Raw genomic sequence first — 17,500 nt, 5'->3', positions numbered from 1 at the left:
ACCGGCCTTGAGTTTGCGTATGTACTCCTCGTACTTGGAGAAGCGTGCACGCCGCGAGGCCTCCTCGCTGCTCAGGGAGGAGAGGTCTGCTGAGGTAGCGGCTTTGAGCTTCTCAAAGCTGATCTTCTTGGCCAGCTCGTCCCTTACCTGCTGGTCATCATACCCAAACATACCCAGGAACTCAGTCATGGTGTTGGCTGCATAGTCTCGCAGGGCTGATGCCTCTCCTGTACAGACAAGAGAGGAAGACAGAAAAGAGATCCCCTATCAGATACACCATTTTGTTCTTGTAGTCACTTTGAAAAGGCTTTATATTAATCCCTGGTCATAGCAAGTGGAACATAAAACTAGAAAAAAAGGAAGCATTGGTTAAAAGGTAGAAGTCGAGAAAGGTAGAAGCATAAACACTAAACATAATACATTTTGGCCATTTTAGACTCTTACTACACACATTATGCAGTTTTTGGGAGCAAACCAAAGTATGACTGGTCAAATAACAGCAAATTACTATAAGAATGACATCATATTGGCTTTTTTTGTCACTTGTTTATTTCAAGGAAATGATGACATGTATTTTGCAAGTCTCAAACTTCCTATTTAACAGACTTTGTTATATGATGCAATAATTATATGACCTTTAAAACGCGCACACACAGATATTTTAGGCAAGGCTTTTATATATTTGTGCTTTTACATAATTATTTGTGAATTGAAACATGACTTTTTTTTATTTTAAGAGTCCATTAAATTAGACAACCTCCCCAAGGACATGGGTAAAAACGCAGTAAATGTATAGTTTAATTGCATTATGTGGAGATTAATTCCGGCCATTAACTTTCACCCAGGTTAGTACAAGGGTCAGAGAGTGAAAAAAATTATCTCGCCTGAAAGCATATAGGAGAGGAGCATAACCAGTTATGATACAAAAAAAAGTGATGAAAATGAAAACAGGGGGGTGGAGATAAGAGAGAGAGAGAGAGAGAGAGAGAGAGAGAGAGAGAGAGAGAGAGAGAGAGAGAGAGAGAGAGAGAGAGGTAGAGCGAGAGATAGAACCTGTGAGGCAGCTTGTTTTTGCCGATCCCAAATCTATTTCAAAAATCTTGCCTTGTGCCAGTTTGCAAGTCTGGCAAGAACCCAGAATCCAGAGATGGTACACAACAGATGAGAATTCTGCATTGGAAGTCATGAAAGACTTTTGGCCTTAATTGGATCACCCTTGGCACTCACTCTGGACCAAGGTTTTTATTTTATTTTATTTTTTCATTTGCTTGATTGCTTTTTACATTTTCATTTCATGAAACAACACACACACACACACACACACACACACACCCACACACACACACACACACACACACACACACACACACACACACACACACACACACACACACACACACACACACACACACACACACACACACACACACCACACACACACACACACACACACACACACACACACACACACACACACACCACACACACACACACACACACACACACACACACACACACACACACACACACACACACACAACCACCCACCCACCCACAAACAGAAGCCGGCCAGAGGTAATACCAACCACCGCCCTGGTAATTAATACAAAAATATTTCAGGTCTTGTCTCGGATTTCGGTGTTATTTCTAAATCGGTCACTCTGCCCCTGCTTTTCACATCTCCTGCACGGGATGTAAAATAATCCCTAAATTTCCATCCACCACGTTGGTGGCACATCAGTATGAAAGAGGATCCGGCAGATCGAAACGGCATGAAAAATGTAAGAGAAATGGATCAGGTATTTGAGAGGAAATACCTGCATGTTTGCCACGGATCGTTTCTTCAAATCCACCATGTTTTCACATGTGCAGGAGACCACAGGGTGACAGAGATAGTCTTCATTTCAATGTTTATTGTGGTGCAATTTAATTTACCACATTTGATGTTTACTCACACTACTTACATAGTTAATACCGGTGCAGTTAATAGTAATACTCCTCCCAGCAGCAGGTTGAGTTTTATTTCCCTGACCTTATTACTAGGTGTGTTAACTGCTACAGCAATGGCTGGGGCATATCAGGTCATAGCACAGCCACAGCATATACGTAGCTTTAACATTTGCACTCACGTTACTCTGAGACAGAGCAGAACTACACTAACACTTCAACAGGATGAGAATTATAGGGAATTCTGGCATTCTGGGAAACCTTTCAGGCTTTCAGATGTACAATTCAACTAAGTTTATGCTCTCAGAAATAAAACCGATAAGGATGAACAACACCATCTGTATGATGCCGATATCATGATTGTTGTCTGGGTTATCACAGTCCCTGTTTATTCGTATACGTTTTTTTGTTGCTTAGTAGTAGGCGGTATACTATAATGATAACATTTGTGGTCATCTTTGTGGTACAATCAAGGGTTACAAATTGAAAAAAGAAAGACAATAAAACACATATGTCACCATTTCTTTCTTATTGTGACAACTTATTTCATTTTCGTACTGTATTTACCATTGTGAATGTTTATAAAATAAAATAAAGTCAAATTATTATTATTATGGGGCCATGTGACCGACATGCTATCAATGGCAGGCAAATGATTGGACTTGAACTGAAAGGATTATGGCTGGGCCCGACAGCAGATAACCTTTCTAAAACACCATGTAAATGAGTTCTCTCCTCTAGCCTTATCTGCCTCCCTCTTAATGATGTCATGTGAACGCTGGGAAAGGAACCGTGGCTTATGGGTTAAGGTGAGATTGGCCCCACTGCTGTTTCTCTATTTCGTCCGTCGAGCAGGAACCTCGTATCTCCACATTTCATCTTTTTGCATGTTTCATAAATGAACGCCGTACTGTACACTGCATGGCGGCATTTGGTGAAAATAGCCAATCTAAAATCTCCCGGCACATCGCATCGTGAGGCATTTTGAGCTCCTGTAGACCTGCTATTTTCTCACTGAGAGTGCTTGTGAATCTCTGAAATAATGACATGTCCAAAATAAGGATGCTAGGCTATAAGTGGTTGAATCTGTCTTTTTTAATAAATATTTAATAAATGAAACGTATTAACAAGAGCTTGTTGAGACTTGAGACTGATTGAATAATAACTACATTTTCTGAAAAGTATCAGTTTTTGGACATGCTAGGTTTCCGCCCGACAGCGACAATTTCTAACTTCTCTATCGCTTGGTCTCTCTCACATGCATATGACTTTCCCCTCTTCATTCACTCACTCTCAGATCACTCAGTCTGGTGTCACTGGAAAATTTAAAAAAGAAGTGGGTCCTAATCTTGCCACTTCATGCCGGCAAATTCCAACACGCAACACAGAACGAAGCCTTGTCTATGTTTGAGGCAATTAGGCCACATTTTCCCTCTCAGATGTGATAACAAACGGGCATTATATCTCCTTTCGGCTGACCAAACATGGCCATCAGTGTGGCATGGCTTCTGTGCTTCCAGCACTGAGGTGTCGCTGATGATAAAGGTGCTTTGCTGGTGGTGGCTATATATGGACTAATGCCCAGTCTGAATACACCGTAAAGCAGTGCATTCACATTGGGTCATGTAATCAGTCAGAAAAAGAAGTTGAAAAATGGGATGTGTTAGGCATTGTCAGGTTTCTGTTAAAAAAAGTTATTTTTTTAAAACCACTTCCTTTTACTGTATGAATAAACTTCAGTCTTCAATGAAAGAATTAGAGAAGTTCACTAAAACGTGAAGCTTTTATTGTGTTGATGGACAGAGGTATCATAACAGATGGCTGGTTTGGCTGAGCAGGACACTTTGTTCATTGGTTCGAACTAATTTGAAATGACATGCAGACAAAACAGCACTGAGCGCCAAACTTCCTCACTGTTTGTTAAGTTAATTAACAGACAGTAAATAGACTAGAGAATGCTTTGAAAATGGCTTGAAATGAACAATAAGCATTTACAGTGAACTCTGAATTGCAATTTGAAGTCATGGTCAGGCCTGATTGATCCCCATGTGCATTTTTATCATTGATTTCATCGTGCCTGTTCAATTTTCTTCCTTGCATTGGCCTGCTTACGAGGGCTCCCAATAATGCAACATCTTAAATTATCTGGGAAGAGTATTCTGGGGTTTTATGCTGATAGGAAATCCGCACGATGCCTCAATGTGAGGAGTTAAATGTTTTGAAGGTCGCAGTTTCTCTCATTGATCTTGCAATGTTTGTTAATTACATTGTCACTGATGTTGTGAGAGATAATTAAGCCACTATGTTTATATGCATAATTATGCGCACTCCGCATCAGCCTTTGAAAGACAGCGGAGAGAGGGAGAGAGGGAGGGAAAGAAATGTTTTAATTGTGAGCCGTGCAGAAACATGGCAATATAGATGCCCTAGTTACAATCAACAAAGAGAAAAAAAGGAATCCAAAGACAAGAGTTGCTTTTTCCACATTCTTCAAACACGCTAGCTTTGTTGAGAGATATTGAGTTGTAGGAGAGCAGGTGTAAGCCTCACATATTTACAGACAGACCTTTTTATGGCCAAGAAACAACACACAAAATGACTAATTAAAACCACAAAGCCTCTTTCATTCGCCTTGCTCTGACAAGAAATGTACTTGATTTTTCTGAAAAGCTCTTGCCCCCAATTCTGTATGAGCGGTAAACGCTACTGTTACACACTTGAAGTAAACAGAAACAGAAAAAAATGGCCTGCATATTTGACTCTGAGGCAGACACCCAGATGAAAGAAAAAGAAAAATAGCAAAACTGAGGTGAGCAAGCAGAAAACAAAACCTGTTTTTCTACCACAACAACTGTAGCCCTGCACATTGTTTTGTTTTTCTGTTCTTTTTCAGCACTAGATTTCTGTGAAACTTATCTCTTCCTATTATCAACCTGTGTTTTTTCCCTTCTCTCTTTTTACTGCTCTGACTGTGTTTTGTTCTACCATATACAGGACCGTCTCAGATAGGGTGGACAAGATGCAAGGAGCTTCCGGTTTTCAGGTTCAACAAGTGCAAACCTGTAAATAGTACTTTCTCAAAGATTGTTTGTGCTGTTAACACACACTGCTGCCACTGTAGGTGTGTGTCACCTTTATCTCTTTGCTAATCCACAAATGATACCAAAGGGAACATTGTGTAATTATTAAATGGGAATCTTATGATGAGACATTTACAACAATACGATATGGATAGATTCACTAAAATACGCTCATGTTTGTGAACAATAAATGTTCACTCAGTACTGGGCCAGTGCAACAGATAAAAGCATTGGCCTTCACTCTGATTTCATAGTAAGAACAGAACTGCAATAAATGGACTGTGATTCTATTTCTGACTTTATTTGACAACCGATCTCTTGGATTTGAGCATAGTGAGCTAATCTTTGCCAGAACTGAACCTGAACTCACTCACAACAGACTACTACCACATGTAATAGCGTGGCTTTGAGCAGTGGCTAAGTTTAGTGAGCTTAGGGAAAAATCAAAGACTCAATATGTAATCCCGGGTGTAATATGAAGCTTAGCCCAGCCCTGCCAAGCGCTCTTGGCCCTACAGCTGCTGGGAGAATGTATAAGAGGCCTTGCAGTGTAAGCCTACTCCAAATATGAATTTCTTGATACAGTTAACCACATACTCTGACAGTAGTTCCTGTTTTCCTCTCCGGAGTGCCAGTTGATTCTGTCTTTAGAGTGATACTGTCAGTGGTTATTCATATTGTAACTCTAGAGCTTCTCTTTCCAATAACAGCCCCATTTAAGCTGATGTGGAGGATGCAGCCATGCCACCCATTTTCTGTCTAAGCTTTGCCCCCTTAACAATAGGGGGCGGTTTTGAAGGGCAAAGGTAGTGTTGGTTTAAGCCAAACAAGTACTAAATCAGTACATGAGGCCTTACAAAGTAAACAGAAGAGATGGTATTAAGAGAAAACGTACCTGGGTGGGAGGAGAAAGGTGCTTGGCGACTCGGGGGCTCGCGGGGAGGCATGTAGACTTCTTCTTTGGGTGGCCCGTCATCGGAGTCTTTATCGTCGTGGTAACTGCCGTCCTGAGAGCCCAGCATGGGCTCGGGCTCGTCCGTGTTGTCCTCGTCGTCGCTGCAGCCTTTGGGCTGTACCATGTACACACCCTCGGGAGGCCCATCTTCGTCGTGGGTGAGTTTATGTTCGTGCTCCTGGTCGTCACCGCAGTCGTCAGCGCAGTCGTCCCCGCAGTCGCGCATCGGCGGCTCGTCGCCGTACTCGCCGTTGACCCACTTCTCGATGGCCTCGCGTCTCTTCTGGTCCTCATCGAGGCTCTGGCCCAGGGTCAGCGTCTCGGTGAAGTTGGCGTCGTCGTCGTAGTGGGAACTGCCGAGCTCGCTGTTCTCCGCCACGCTCTGTTCTCCCTCTGCATTCTGGGAGTTGGTGTCGAACACCACCTGGCGGCTCAGCTTGGCACAGATAGCGTTGAGTTTTAGGCCACCTTTCCTTTTGGCGGCCATCTTGGATTTTCCTGAGGTCTTTTCAGTGCATAAACTCCTTTCAGCTGATGGAAAAAGACAAGAAAAACAAAAAAGGAGATGATATTAGACAAAGTTCTGTCACAAGCGATCTATGTTAAAGTTTCGAGAAACCTCACATTTTCCCAGAGTGGACAGGTTTTTTCAGATGAGGGCAGGGCACGCCTTTATCGCAAAGCAACATTTAACAAATGTTGTGCAAGTGTCATTCTCTTATGATAATTTGAAGGTTCACCCTGGAAAAACAAAGTGACATAGGACAACAGTTACTGCTGCTGCTATTAATAACCAGAAGCACAGCCACTTAACAATAACAGCACAAGACTGGGAGGAGAGAGAGAGAGAGAGAGAGAAAGAGAGAGAGAGAGAGATACTGTACATATCTTTGTAAGTCACACCTACCATCGTCAGTTCAGAGTTTACAGCACTGACGGAGAAACAGAGAAAATATCCCAGGCAGCTAAAACCACAGGCAGATTGGTATCAGGCCCCCCTCTGGTACAACAAGCAGCGAATACACAGCCAACATAATCCTTCACATGACAGCGCCGCAGAGACACCCCTGAAATGTTATCTTCTCTCTCACCTCAAGAGGCTGTGGTCCTGCCACTGAGTGGGGGACGGGGACAGGGACGGGGCACTGAGTAGGGGGTGTACAGCTTTACAGCTGTCAGGATGTTGAGTGGAAATGCTGGGCACTTTAGGGCATTTTAGGAGATACTGTAGGTTCTCACATGCGTGTGTGTGTGTGTGTGTGTGTGTGTGGGGGGGGGGGGGGGGTATCACAAAGAGTGTTTCTATAATAGCCTGATTTATACTCAGTTGCGCACACCAAAAATAGGAGATCTACTGTACAAGCTCAGAACGCATCTCAGTTGTGAGCTTATAGATTGGCTACTTCCGGTGCTAGGCACCAAGGGCAAATATAAATCAGTTTTGAAAGAATTCACACTTTTACCTTAGTCTCTACTATCTTCTCTCTACCCACCCCCCAAGAGTGGGAACAGAAGGGGAAAAAACATTAAAAAAAAGAAGAAAAAAAAAAAACTTTGATATGGTTGGCAGTAACGTGAGCAGATAATAGGCAAAATGGTCTACTGTATCTGGCATCTTTTTACATGTCTATTACTGAATAATATACTATAGTGGACGGTGTCTACATTTCAGCCCAGTGCGCTGAGTCTCGCTGAACAATGGCCATGATATAGAGTGTGCTTTGGGGCAGGAATGGGTGGCATTATCTCAACCCATGCGGGGCTATCTTTAAAACATGTCCTCTGATGAGACCAGAACAGCTGCCTCTGGCATTCCAGATCCAGGGCTGCCTTTTTAGGGCAGAAACTGCTCTCTGTTACCTTTCACTTGATTACCAGAGCCACCAAAGTTCACCTTCCAACAGTTTTTCCAGGCTCAAAATCTAGTCCAGATCTTTATCACATTGTAAATAGCTTATAACAGGTTGTTTATGATATCAATAACCTTCTTTTCCCTTTACTTGCTGCTGCAGCAGCAGGACCACCGGGGATTGGAAACAAACTTGTCAACTTGTATTCTTTATATTCTTCCCCCCCCCCCCCCCCCCCCACTGTCAGAAGGAATGCCTTTGTCAACTGGGGCTCAGTGAAATACAGTATTACCAACCTTTGTGCCCCATACGAACCATATTCCTATCTTGTAAAGTTGTATTGAATGTACAGATCCCTCCCCTTTACTCAGCCACACTGTGGCAAGATAATAAACTATGTTGTGCTTTGGGCATACTATTTGTGTGGGGTGGAAAATAAAATGTGTGATAATAGAGGTGACAAAGTTCTGTCTTAAAGACTCAATTCTCTCTCTCTCTATAACAATGGGTATAGTCCTCTTCATTTTCTCTACAGCCATAAAGCCAAGAACAATCATGCGTGAGCCATTGCTGGCATTATGTAAATCACGTCAGCGCAACATAAAATCCTGTTTTCATTTTCTTTTGCAAAGCTGTGGAATCATTAGAGGATATACAATTTGAGTGAGTTTACAGATCACCCCTAGCCGCTAAACAATGTGCCCTCCATGCACTCCACACACATGCTTTCTCAGTTACTGTATTTACATTGCGGACTTCCTCTCTGAAACAATGACTTGAAGAATTATGTTGTTCAGGGTGGTGGTGGTGGGGGTGGGGGGGGGGGGGGCTACATACATCAGTGGCACATTACTGTACAATTTGGTGTTAGACAATTAGAGGTAGGGGTGAAAAGGTCACCGTTTAGAGGGCAGCAACGAAAAAAAGAAAAAGGAAAAAAATCTACTGGAAAAACTATTAAGAAGTGGAAGACATAAATTTTAGCTTTTTTTTTTTCTTTTCAGAAATACACTCCCAAGGAAGATTGAGGTCATTTGGGTGTTGCAGTGGAGGTCATTCTTTCTGTTTACTGTGCTCAGTATTTCATGCTTTAACTACCGATTTCCTTTGCATTGCAATCTCTAGCTCCTTGTAGGAAATGACCCCTACAACAGTTGTTTCTTTCTTTCCATTAGTGACTATTTATGTACATTTCTCCGCTAACAATAAGGAGCGTGAGTGCAGGTCGCCAGCCAATGCCTAAGTATCTTTCCAGGTGCCTAACAGAAATGTCAGGCATCTTTTGCGTTGAATATATATATTTTTTCTGATGTATAACACTATGTTAAATGTTAGAATGTGAAATAGAATGTTAAATAGCCTGTAGATGAACAATCAGCAGTCATGTATTGTACAGAAGGGTGTATGGAAGCTGTCTTAGCTACAATTTAATGACTTCACCACTTAACCACTAACCGTATATATATATTATTCTGAAAATAGCCGATCTAAGCAAAGGTAAAATATATAGGCATATATATATATATATATATATATATATATATATATAACCTATATGTATTACATTATTAACCAATAATGACATTTCTAAAATTTGTATGCCATGTTAAAGTGGTTAGGAGAAGAAGTTTCAGTTGTGGATTTCTGTCAACAGGGGCTTTTTGCTATTTGCTTGCAATAGGGATTGCTATGGAAACACTGTGCTGTTTACCTCAAGTCGTTTGTGTGCATGATAGCGTACAATGAGATAAAATCTGTAGGGACCTACATGAAAGAACAACTTTCCCCTCTGGGACCTACTCCCCCACCTCCCCGAGAGTCCAGTAAGCAATCTCCCTTATTAATGAATATCAGAGAGGAAAAACAACTCTGTCACACGCCGCATCGGACATTATTCACAGTCTGTTATAACATGGTGTGCTAATTGTCAAGGCGGAGACACCTCAGTGAGCAGTAAGCACTGGGAGTTGGAAAGAATAGGCAGGCTTGAATTCGAACACAACAACCTGAAACTAATTTTTCCAATTGCTTACGTTAACAGTGACACTAGTTTTACTGGAAACAGTGCAGAGCCACGAAGGAACGCAAAACAAAGACTGTATAAGGCCAAAACCTAGAAGGGAGAAAAAAAGTCAAGAAACTATTTTGAATATATTTGTACTAGAGATGGTTTCTTATTCATCTATGGTCAAAAGATGTGCATCAAAGTTAATTCCGGGCCCCTGGTTCTTCTCAGAACAAGGCGGCCGGCCGTCTATTTGGCGACACAGCCTGTATTCAATTCTAGAAGTGAACCGACTGCTCCCGGGCTCTAAGCCCCACAGCATCTTGTTGGTTTTTGATGCAGCGTCTCTGTTTATGTGCCAGAATGATATCATGCCCAATCAAGTGGTGTTTCAAATCCTAATAACGCCGTTGGAAGTGCATTATTTGTGTGAACGTGCACAGACTCTAATCAAGGCTGCCACAGGGAGGAAAAAAAAGGGTGGGGGAGTTAACAAGGGTGGAGAGTGGCAGGGTCTGGGTCTCTGTCACACCAGACAAGAGGGGGGTCCTTACAGGGACCACAAGGACTTGTGTAATCATTGTGGCCCATGATGGTTTACTAAACCCCACTTACAATCCATAAAGTAACAGAATAACTCAAGGCATATGTTCACTGTGACTAGAATCCACTGGAGGTCCTGTTGAACACAGAGAGGTAGATATTACCTGTTAAACTGAAGCTTATCTCTTTACCTAATCAAACACGGGTACAGGGCTTGTTGTAGATTCCTGCCGAGTTCCAACATCTTGACTGACACAGGGACAAAAAAAACCCCAGCAATATCTCCACTTAATTAACACAAACTGGGCCTGGGAGATGACTGAACAGCACGGGATTATTTTTCAATATGTAACCAAGAGTTTGTTCCGGCTCCTATAAAAAACCTGGTTATAACTTTATAAACCTTTGGCAGATTAATTGACAAGGCTCCAGCTACCGGTGTGTGGCTGAACCTTTTGTGTCTCTTCCCCCCAAGGGTTGATGTGCGTGTGTATTTGTGTTTTAGGAAATCACTGTGGCACAGGCGCGAGCAAACTCTCACGCACGCACGCACACACGCACACGCACACGCACACGCACACGCACACGCACACGCACACGCACACGCACACACACACACACACACACAATATGACATGAAAACATCTCTTGTTGTTATTTTTGCAAATTTACGGCTTGCAGGAAGAGAGTGTTTCCCTCCGCCCTTTCTCTCTATTTCTCTCTCTCTGCATGGCTGAGAGGCTGCGGCAGCCGCAGGGAAGCCAAGCGGAAAGCCACTGATGGACAACTATGCCACGGCACCCAGACCCCAGCATCTGGCCCCTCTCTCATTTTTTATTACACAAGAATAACAATAAGCAGGTCGCAGACCCCGCTGTGAGATTTTGCCACAGTTTTCCAACAGTCGGTGCCACTGATGCTAAGAAAATTTCCATTTTTCCGCTTGCATATTTAATTGAGTTTTGTCCCAGTGGTGCGGAAATGATTTGTTTTTTGCTCTCTGTTCACTTGACTCCTCTTCGGAGTCGCTAACCCTGATTAAGACGTTCCCGTTAATTTCCCAGCGCACACCTTTTTTTTGTGCATTAATGGTTCTGATCGTCTAATTAAAACTTCTCAGCTCGGCTGCTGATCACCGCTCGTTGTGCCTCTGACCTGAAGTTTTAATTGCCGCATCAAAAGCGATAATAATAATTTCGGGGATTCTGATGATTAAAAACAATGCCATTGCCAACTAGTTGAGAGATGGAATAGGGGAGACGGATAGAGAGAGAGAGAGAGAGAGAGAGAGAGAGAGAAGCCACGAGATAACTTTAGGGGGTTGTACCTGTACATGCGAGCGATGCAGGTAGGGGTGGAGGGGGAGATCAGTAGGTGATTACTAAAGGAAGAGGAGCAGTGGGTAAGGGGAAGTGGCAGAGCATATGGAGCATACTCCCAACCCTCTCCTCTCCTTCAGGGCTTGGGGGGTGAGCTCTTCCCCACCTCAACGTTTAAATGTACCACCAACCGAGTCACTTAGGACGTCTACTCACTCGGCAGGTCTGCCGTGATGTGTGTGCGAGATAGGAAATGATAAAGGTGTATAAAAGAAGAGTATAGTACAACACCCACTGCTTATTTTCATAAAAAAAAAGAGATAATAGTAGGTGCAGAACAAAAGACACTTTGTTGCCGGAGAGACAGAGCAGAAAAAAGGGAACCTGCAGTATCTAGTATCTAGTGTCATAAAACATCAGACAATGAAAGACAAACGATTATTTATATATATTTTTCTTTCAAACTAGGTAAGTTTGTATTATATTTGCAGATTCCACAAAAACATGGCGATGACCTTAACACAGGAAATGATTAAAGCATGCAGAGAGGTCATGCAGCAGACTAGAGAAACTGCCACCAGCACCAATCTGTCACATTCTGTTCTTTTTTTAACGACTGGATTTGTAATGGATTTTTTTTATTCCACTTCAGGATCAATGTTTTACTGTGAAGACACAGTACACAGCCGCTCAATATGGTAACAAGCAACGCTTTACAATGTTTTTTTTTTCCTACAGACAAATAAATAAATAAATAAAAGAAGGTATACATGCTTGTGCACACACCCGCATGCATAGACAAACAAACAGGCACACGCACACACGCACGCACACACAGGACAAAGCGTTCTCCTCTCTCCCTGCCCCCTCCCTCCCTCCCCCTCTGTCCCTCTCCCTCACAAATCTATTTTATTATTAATCAGTTGGTTGCACATCTGCCTGCTTGCTGTGTTTTTTCTATCAATAAAGCACTTATTGCTTTTAGTCTAGAATGTGACCTTGCACATTGCGTGCCGTCTTTCCGGGGGGGGCACCGACCTTGGAGAGACCCGTTTGGACTTTTTTCACAGCAGCTCCGTCCCCGGGCTGTTATCACACACAAGCCCTCAGCCAAGCGCCACACGCCCGTCATACCGCCACAAATACAAACAAGACGCCCGCAGGACAAAGGCAGACATTCGCGCACACACACAAGCACAAGCACACGCACACGCACACACACACACACACACACACACACACACACACACACACACACACACACACACACACACACACACACACACACACACACACACACACACACACGCACACACACGCAGTATCACACACTTGCTGTGCAGGAGGACAATGGCTTGGGAAAACAATGTATATTTCAAGTGCAAGCGGAAGGGGAAAGACGCTGAACTTCGGGGGCAATCAGGCAGGAAAGTTTGCAAAATCTGAGGACAAATACGCCCTCCGGCTCCATCATAAACAGAGTAATTATGGTCGTTTCCAGAAGACAGAAGGGGGGCAGATTAAGAATTTAAGAACAAATGACATGAGTGACAAAAGCCATTCCGACAGCCAAGTTTTATTCAGCAGTTGTTAAAAATTGTACATAAAATCTGGACCCACAGCTGGCAGCCGAGTCTCACATGAGTTAATTTTTAAAGTGTCAGGTGGAAATCAAGACGTTTAAAAATACATAGCGCTCTCTGACACAACATTACAAACTCCAACGTTTTTTTCAAGACTGAAACCTGGGGAATATTTGAACCTCGAGCATGGTGGCCCTGCTTTGAGGTGTGTGGGGGGTGGGGGGGGGGCTGTGCTCAGGTTTAGAGAGCAACAGTGAGGAGTGTAGGTTTGATAAGCCAGCCACCATGCCAAATGAGCAGACGACCCCGGGGTCCCTCCCTCATGGCCGCGGTGCTCAGCGCTGCAGCAAGGCAGGGAGGGTAATACAGTGGAGAAGGGGCTCAGTGGCATGCCACTCAAGGGCCCTTGAGCTAATATCTGTACAGATTAACTGCTTCAGTTGTATTTTGGTCACGGGGATCTCTCTTTGCCTTTGTGGCTTGTTGGGAGGGAAGGTGCATGTGTGTGTGTGTGTGTGTGTGTGTGTGTGTGTGTGTGTGTGTGTGTGTGTGTGTGTGTGTGCGTGTGTGTGTGTGTGTGTGTGTGTGTGTGTGTGTGTGTGTGTGTGTGTGTGTGTGTGTGTGTGTGAGAGAAAGAGTGCTCTCATGCCAAGAAGGTCGGGAGGCCTGTAGTAGGCTGGTGTCTGTCACTCCAAGTTATTATCTTTGGGGATATTTTTAATTGAACACATTCCGGAACCACGCTAGTGAGCAAGTCAGGCCCTTTCCTCTCAATATAACCTACCTCCTTTATCACACACTCACACACACACACGCACACACACGCACGCGCACGCACACACGATGCTTGCACACATACAGTACGCTAGATCTCCAGGGTAAACCCAGCCCACCCTGCACCATTAGTTATCAATTAAGTGTGCAGAAATCTTCCCTAAGCTTGCACATGATCATGCGCGCACACACACACGCACGCATGCACGCACTGTACACACACACACACACACACACACACACGTACTGTACACATACTGTAAGTGTGAGTCCAGGGCAACTAGACGCACGGCATTGACCTCAACAGGAAGTCAAGGGAAGAACGCCTCCTCGTGTGTGTGTGTGTGTGTGTGTGCGTGACCGTGTGTGCGTGACCGTGTGTGTGCGTGTCCGTGTGTGTGTGTGTGTGTGTGCGTGTCCATGTGTCCGTGTGTGCGTGTCCGTGCGGGTGGCACTTTCGTCCATGAGGTTAACCTTGATATGAGGCCCTGTCAGACCAGATAATGTCAATCAATGACAAGCCCTCACAGATAACCCCTAATGTGAAGCCTAAAAAGCCAGGCTGTTTAGATCTTTAGACATGCCCCCTTTCACCAGCATATGAATTGCATTACAAGGAAATGAGTTGTGGCATTTCTTTAATAAGACTCTTAAGACATTTTGACAGCATATAAGGCACTTTGCAGTTAAAAAAAATTAAATAAAGCCGACCGGTCGACAAAGGCACAAGGCATGATGGGCAGATCTAAGTCGTTGCTTACCAGGAGCAGAAGGGGGGGGGGGTCTAGCCCTCTCCCTTTCTTTTTTTTTTCTTGTGCAGCTCCCGGGGACTTCTTAATTGATTTCCAAGGTTACTTTTCAAATTTGTTTTTCAGATATAGGGGGCCCCGGCATATGAGAAAGAGCAAGTCAATGTTTTTCAAGCAATTTCCTCAAATTCAGCCCGGTTGACATTGTTTGTGTCAGATCTCTCCTAGACCCCCTGCATTCTTCACCCCACCCCCCAAACGCCACCACCACCCTCCATCCACCAGCCCGCACCTCCTCTACTCTCTTGCTTATTCTCTCCTCGGAATGGGAGGAGGAGGAGGTGACATTAACCCACCAAAAAAAGCATACATTTCCAGACAGGATGCCTGCGCTGACAACATCGATCCCTGGCCGCCATTAAAACATTTGCTCTGCTTGACAGACTTTTCCTCTTTTGGACTTTATATGCAAGTGGAATGAATCACAGGTGCCCCCTAAATGTCATCCGCCGCAGGTACTTTACCTGGTACTCTAACAGCTTCCACACTGACGAACACCAGGAGAACATTTTATGTTTTATATTTATAATTTTATATATATATACACAGAGAGAGAGAGAGAGAGAGAGCCTGCACTTGTTACTGTTGCGTTCCATAGATTTTATATTGACCAGAATTTGGCCATAGAAGGACGGACGGAAAGGTCGGTTGCTTGCCAGAATTGCAGTGTTAAGACCTTTTTAAATTTTTCACTTCTAATATGCAGCATGCCAGAGACAATTTGTTTGTGTTGTGACTTGTGATGTCTCTGCATATCTGCATGCAGGTGGGAACGTGCACCATGCATTGTAAACACATGCTGTAAGTTTCACAGCCAAGTATGGTATGCAAGTGTGCATGCATGTGCATGCATGCGTGCGTACGTGCATGCGCATGCCTGTGGGGCTTCAAGAGTGCATACTATTGTGTACGACTCCCTCTGCTCTTCTCTCACTAGTGGCTGTAGGTCATGTCATTTGCTCTGAGACGCACACTGTCAAATATGCACACTGACACTTCTACACACTCAGGGAAAACCGATCCACAGCGCGGATATAAACACCCTACTGCGCCAGGGACAGCACTTAAACTGTGCGTGCCTTACCAAAAAGTTCAATGCGAACTGGAGGCGGAACTAAACGTGGCAGTTTTCACCTAAAACGGGAACATTCTTGTCCCAGGGAGCTCCATTGAAGGAGGAATGTGTCGTGACCGGATTTTAAGGTGTGATACAAAGAAAACTGACAAAAACAGGCAAAACACTGTTTTACCAGAAATGAAAGGATTCTATTTTGGGCCCTGGTATACAAAAGGAAGTGTTGCTAAGATGACTCAAACAAACAGACATGCTTTTGATTAAATTTGATAAAACCGCAACAGCACACGTATGCATTCTACACCAAAACCAACGTTGTTTCCTGCATATTTATCTACAGGATAATGTGACTTATCACGTTGTGAAAGGCCTCTGAAGTGTCAGGCACAAACGTGCACAGTAAAATCCTCAATGTTCATTGAAAAACCCAAATGTTCTGGTAAGGGTACATTTTTACACTCTCAAACATAAATTAACGGACAATTTTACTGTATGTTTTTCAGGTGGAGCATTGATAGTTAAAAATGTGATTTATGTTGAGAACTCAGAAGTGAAAATGGAGAGTGTGCCTATTTGGGCTGGATCCAGCTGTCCGTTTTACATTTCTGCAACATTAATATTCCTCTTATTATTATTTTAAAGTGAAAACCGATACTCTGTTGAAGTGCAAATCTGATGAATTACAGGAGCAGATTGCTGCTATTAATTATTAAAACCGATTTTATAAATATTCAGGTCTGTCATGCATCTAATAATGAACGCTTTAGAGAAGGTTACTTCCCGTGCGCATCCTAACGTGTCAAAAATATCACTTTTAATCACACGTGTGTCAGTGAGTGCCGGTTCTGAACCTGCCAGACTTTTTTTTTTAATCACGGAAACGGCCTACTCCAGTGCTCACTCACAGATCTTTTTTTCCCCCCGATCCTAATGTTACACATGATCCAAGTTCTTCTTCTTCTGCCACAGCTTAAAGAGGTGGCGAACACCTCAAAGCATCCCGTGGCGCATTCTCACCGCGGTTAATTTGAATGGAGAATAATGCATCGGCACTACTCTACCTTCTGGACACACCTAGTCCCAGTGCTGCAACCACCATATGCTGTGATGATGCATATTCATCACACTTTCTCTGATTCCGGTGTCGGTGCGCAGCGAGGCTTAAATCAATTGTCTCACAACTTCTTATGGGAAGAGAGGGGGAGAAAAAGCAAGCGAGAAGAAGAAGAATAAGAAAGTTCTCTCTCAGTCCTTCCTATTTGCATGGCTCCCTTCCCTCTTTTCTTCCTCTTCTGTGAGGAAGACGAGTGCGGAGGCTTATGGGTTGTACCGGTGCTTTGCGAGCTTGAGGATGACTGGAGTGGCGGTTCTGTATAGTTGCCATTCCAGGAATGGCAGGCCAGGTAAACCGTGTTGTCAGGTGGGCTTGACGGGGCCTCAACAGCAGGGCAAATATCAGAGGCACTGTACCGCCACCTGCATACACCCTAGTAGTGTATGTGTATATAATACACGGCACACACTTACGTATATATGCACATATATATGGAACTTATACAC

General features: G+C 43.7%; 1 protein-coding gene across 14 annotated transcripts in view; it reads right to left on the bottom strand.

The window, feature by feature from the left end:
* casz1 (castor zinc finger 1) overlaps positions 1-17,500 on the bottom strand; it is a 93,453-nt gene that overhangs the window by 34,788 nt on the left and 41,165 nt on the right. For 12 of the 14 annotated variants that reach the window (XM_083768603.1, XM_083768607.1, XM_083768608.1 and 9 more), the window contains exons 2-3: positions 5,923-6,513; positions 1-227 (exon numbers count right to left, since the gene is read on the bottom strand). The exon at positions 1-227 is cut by the window's left edge and continues 692 nt beyond it. In XM_083768603.1, the coding sequence (XP_083624729.1) occupies positions 1-227; positions 5,923-6,513 (818 nt within the window). Of the gene's footprint in view, positions 228-5,922; positions 6,514-6,889; positions 6,946-17,500 lie in introns of those variants that run through there. The other 2 variants (XM_083768605.1, XM_083768601.1) reach the window with 2 other exon arrangements.

The sequence above is a fragment of the Protomyctophum parallelum genome (genome assembly GCF_964188405.1).
Source record: "Protomyctophum parallelum genome assembly, chromosome: 7".
Classification (NCBI taxonomy): domain Eukaryota; kingdom Metazoa; phylum Chordata; class Actinopteri; order Myctophiformes; family Myctophidae; genus Protomyctophum; species Protomyctophum parallelum.
The sequence above is the reverse complement of the archived record's forward strand: the minus strand, read 5'-3'. Positions and strand labels throughout refer to the sequence as shown.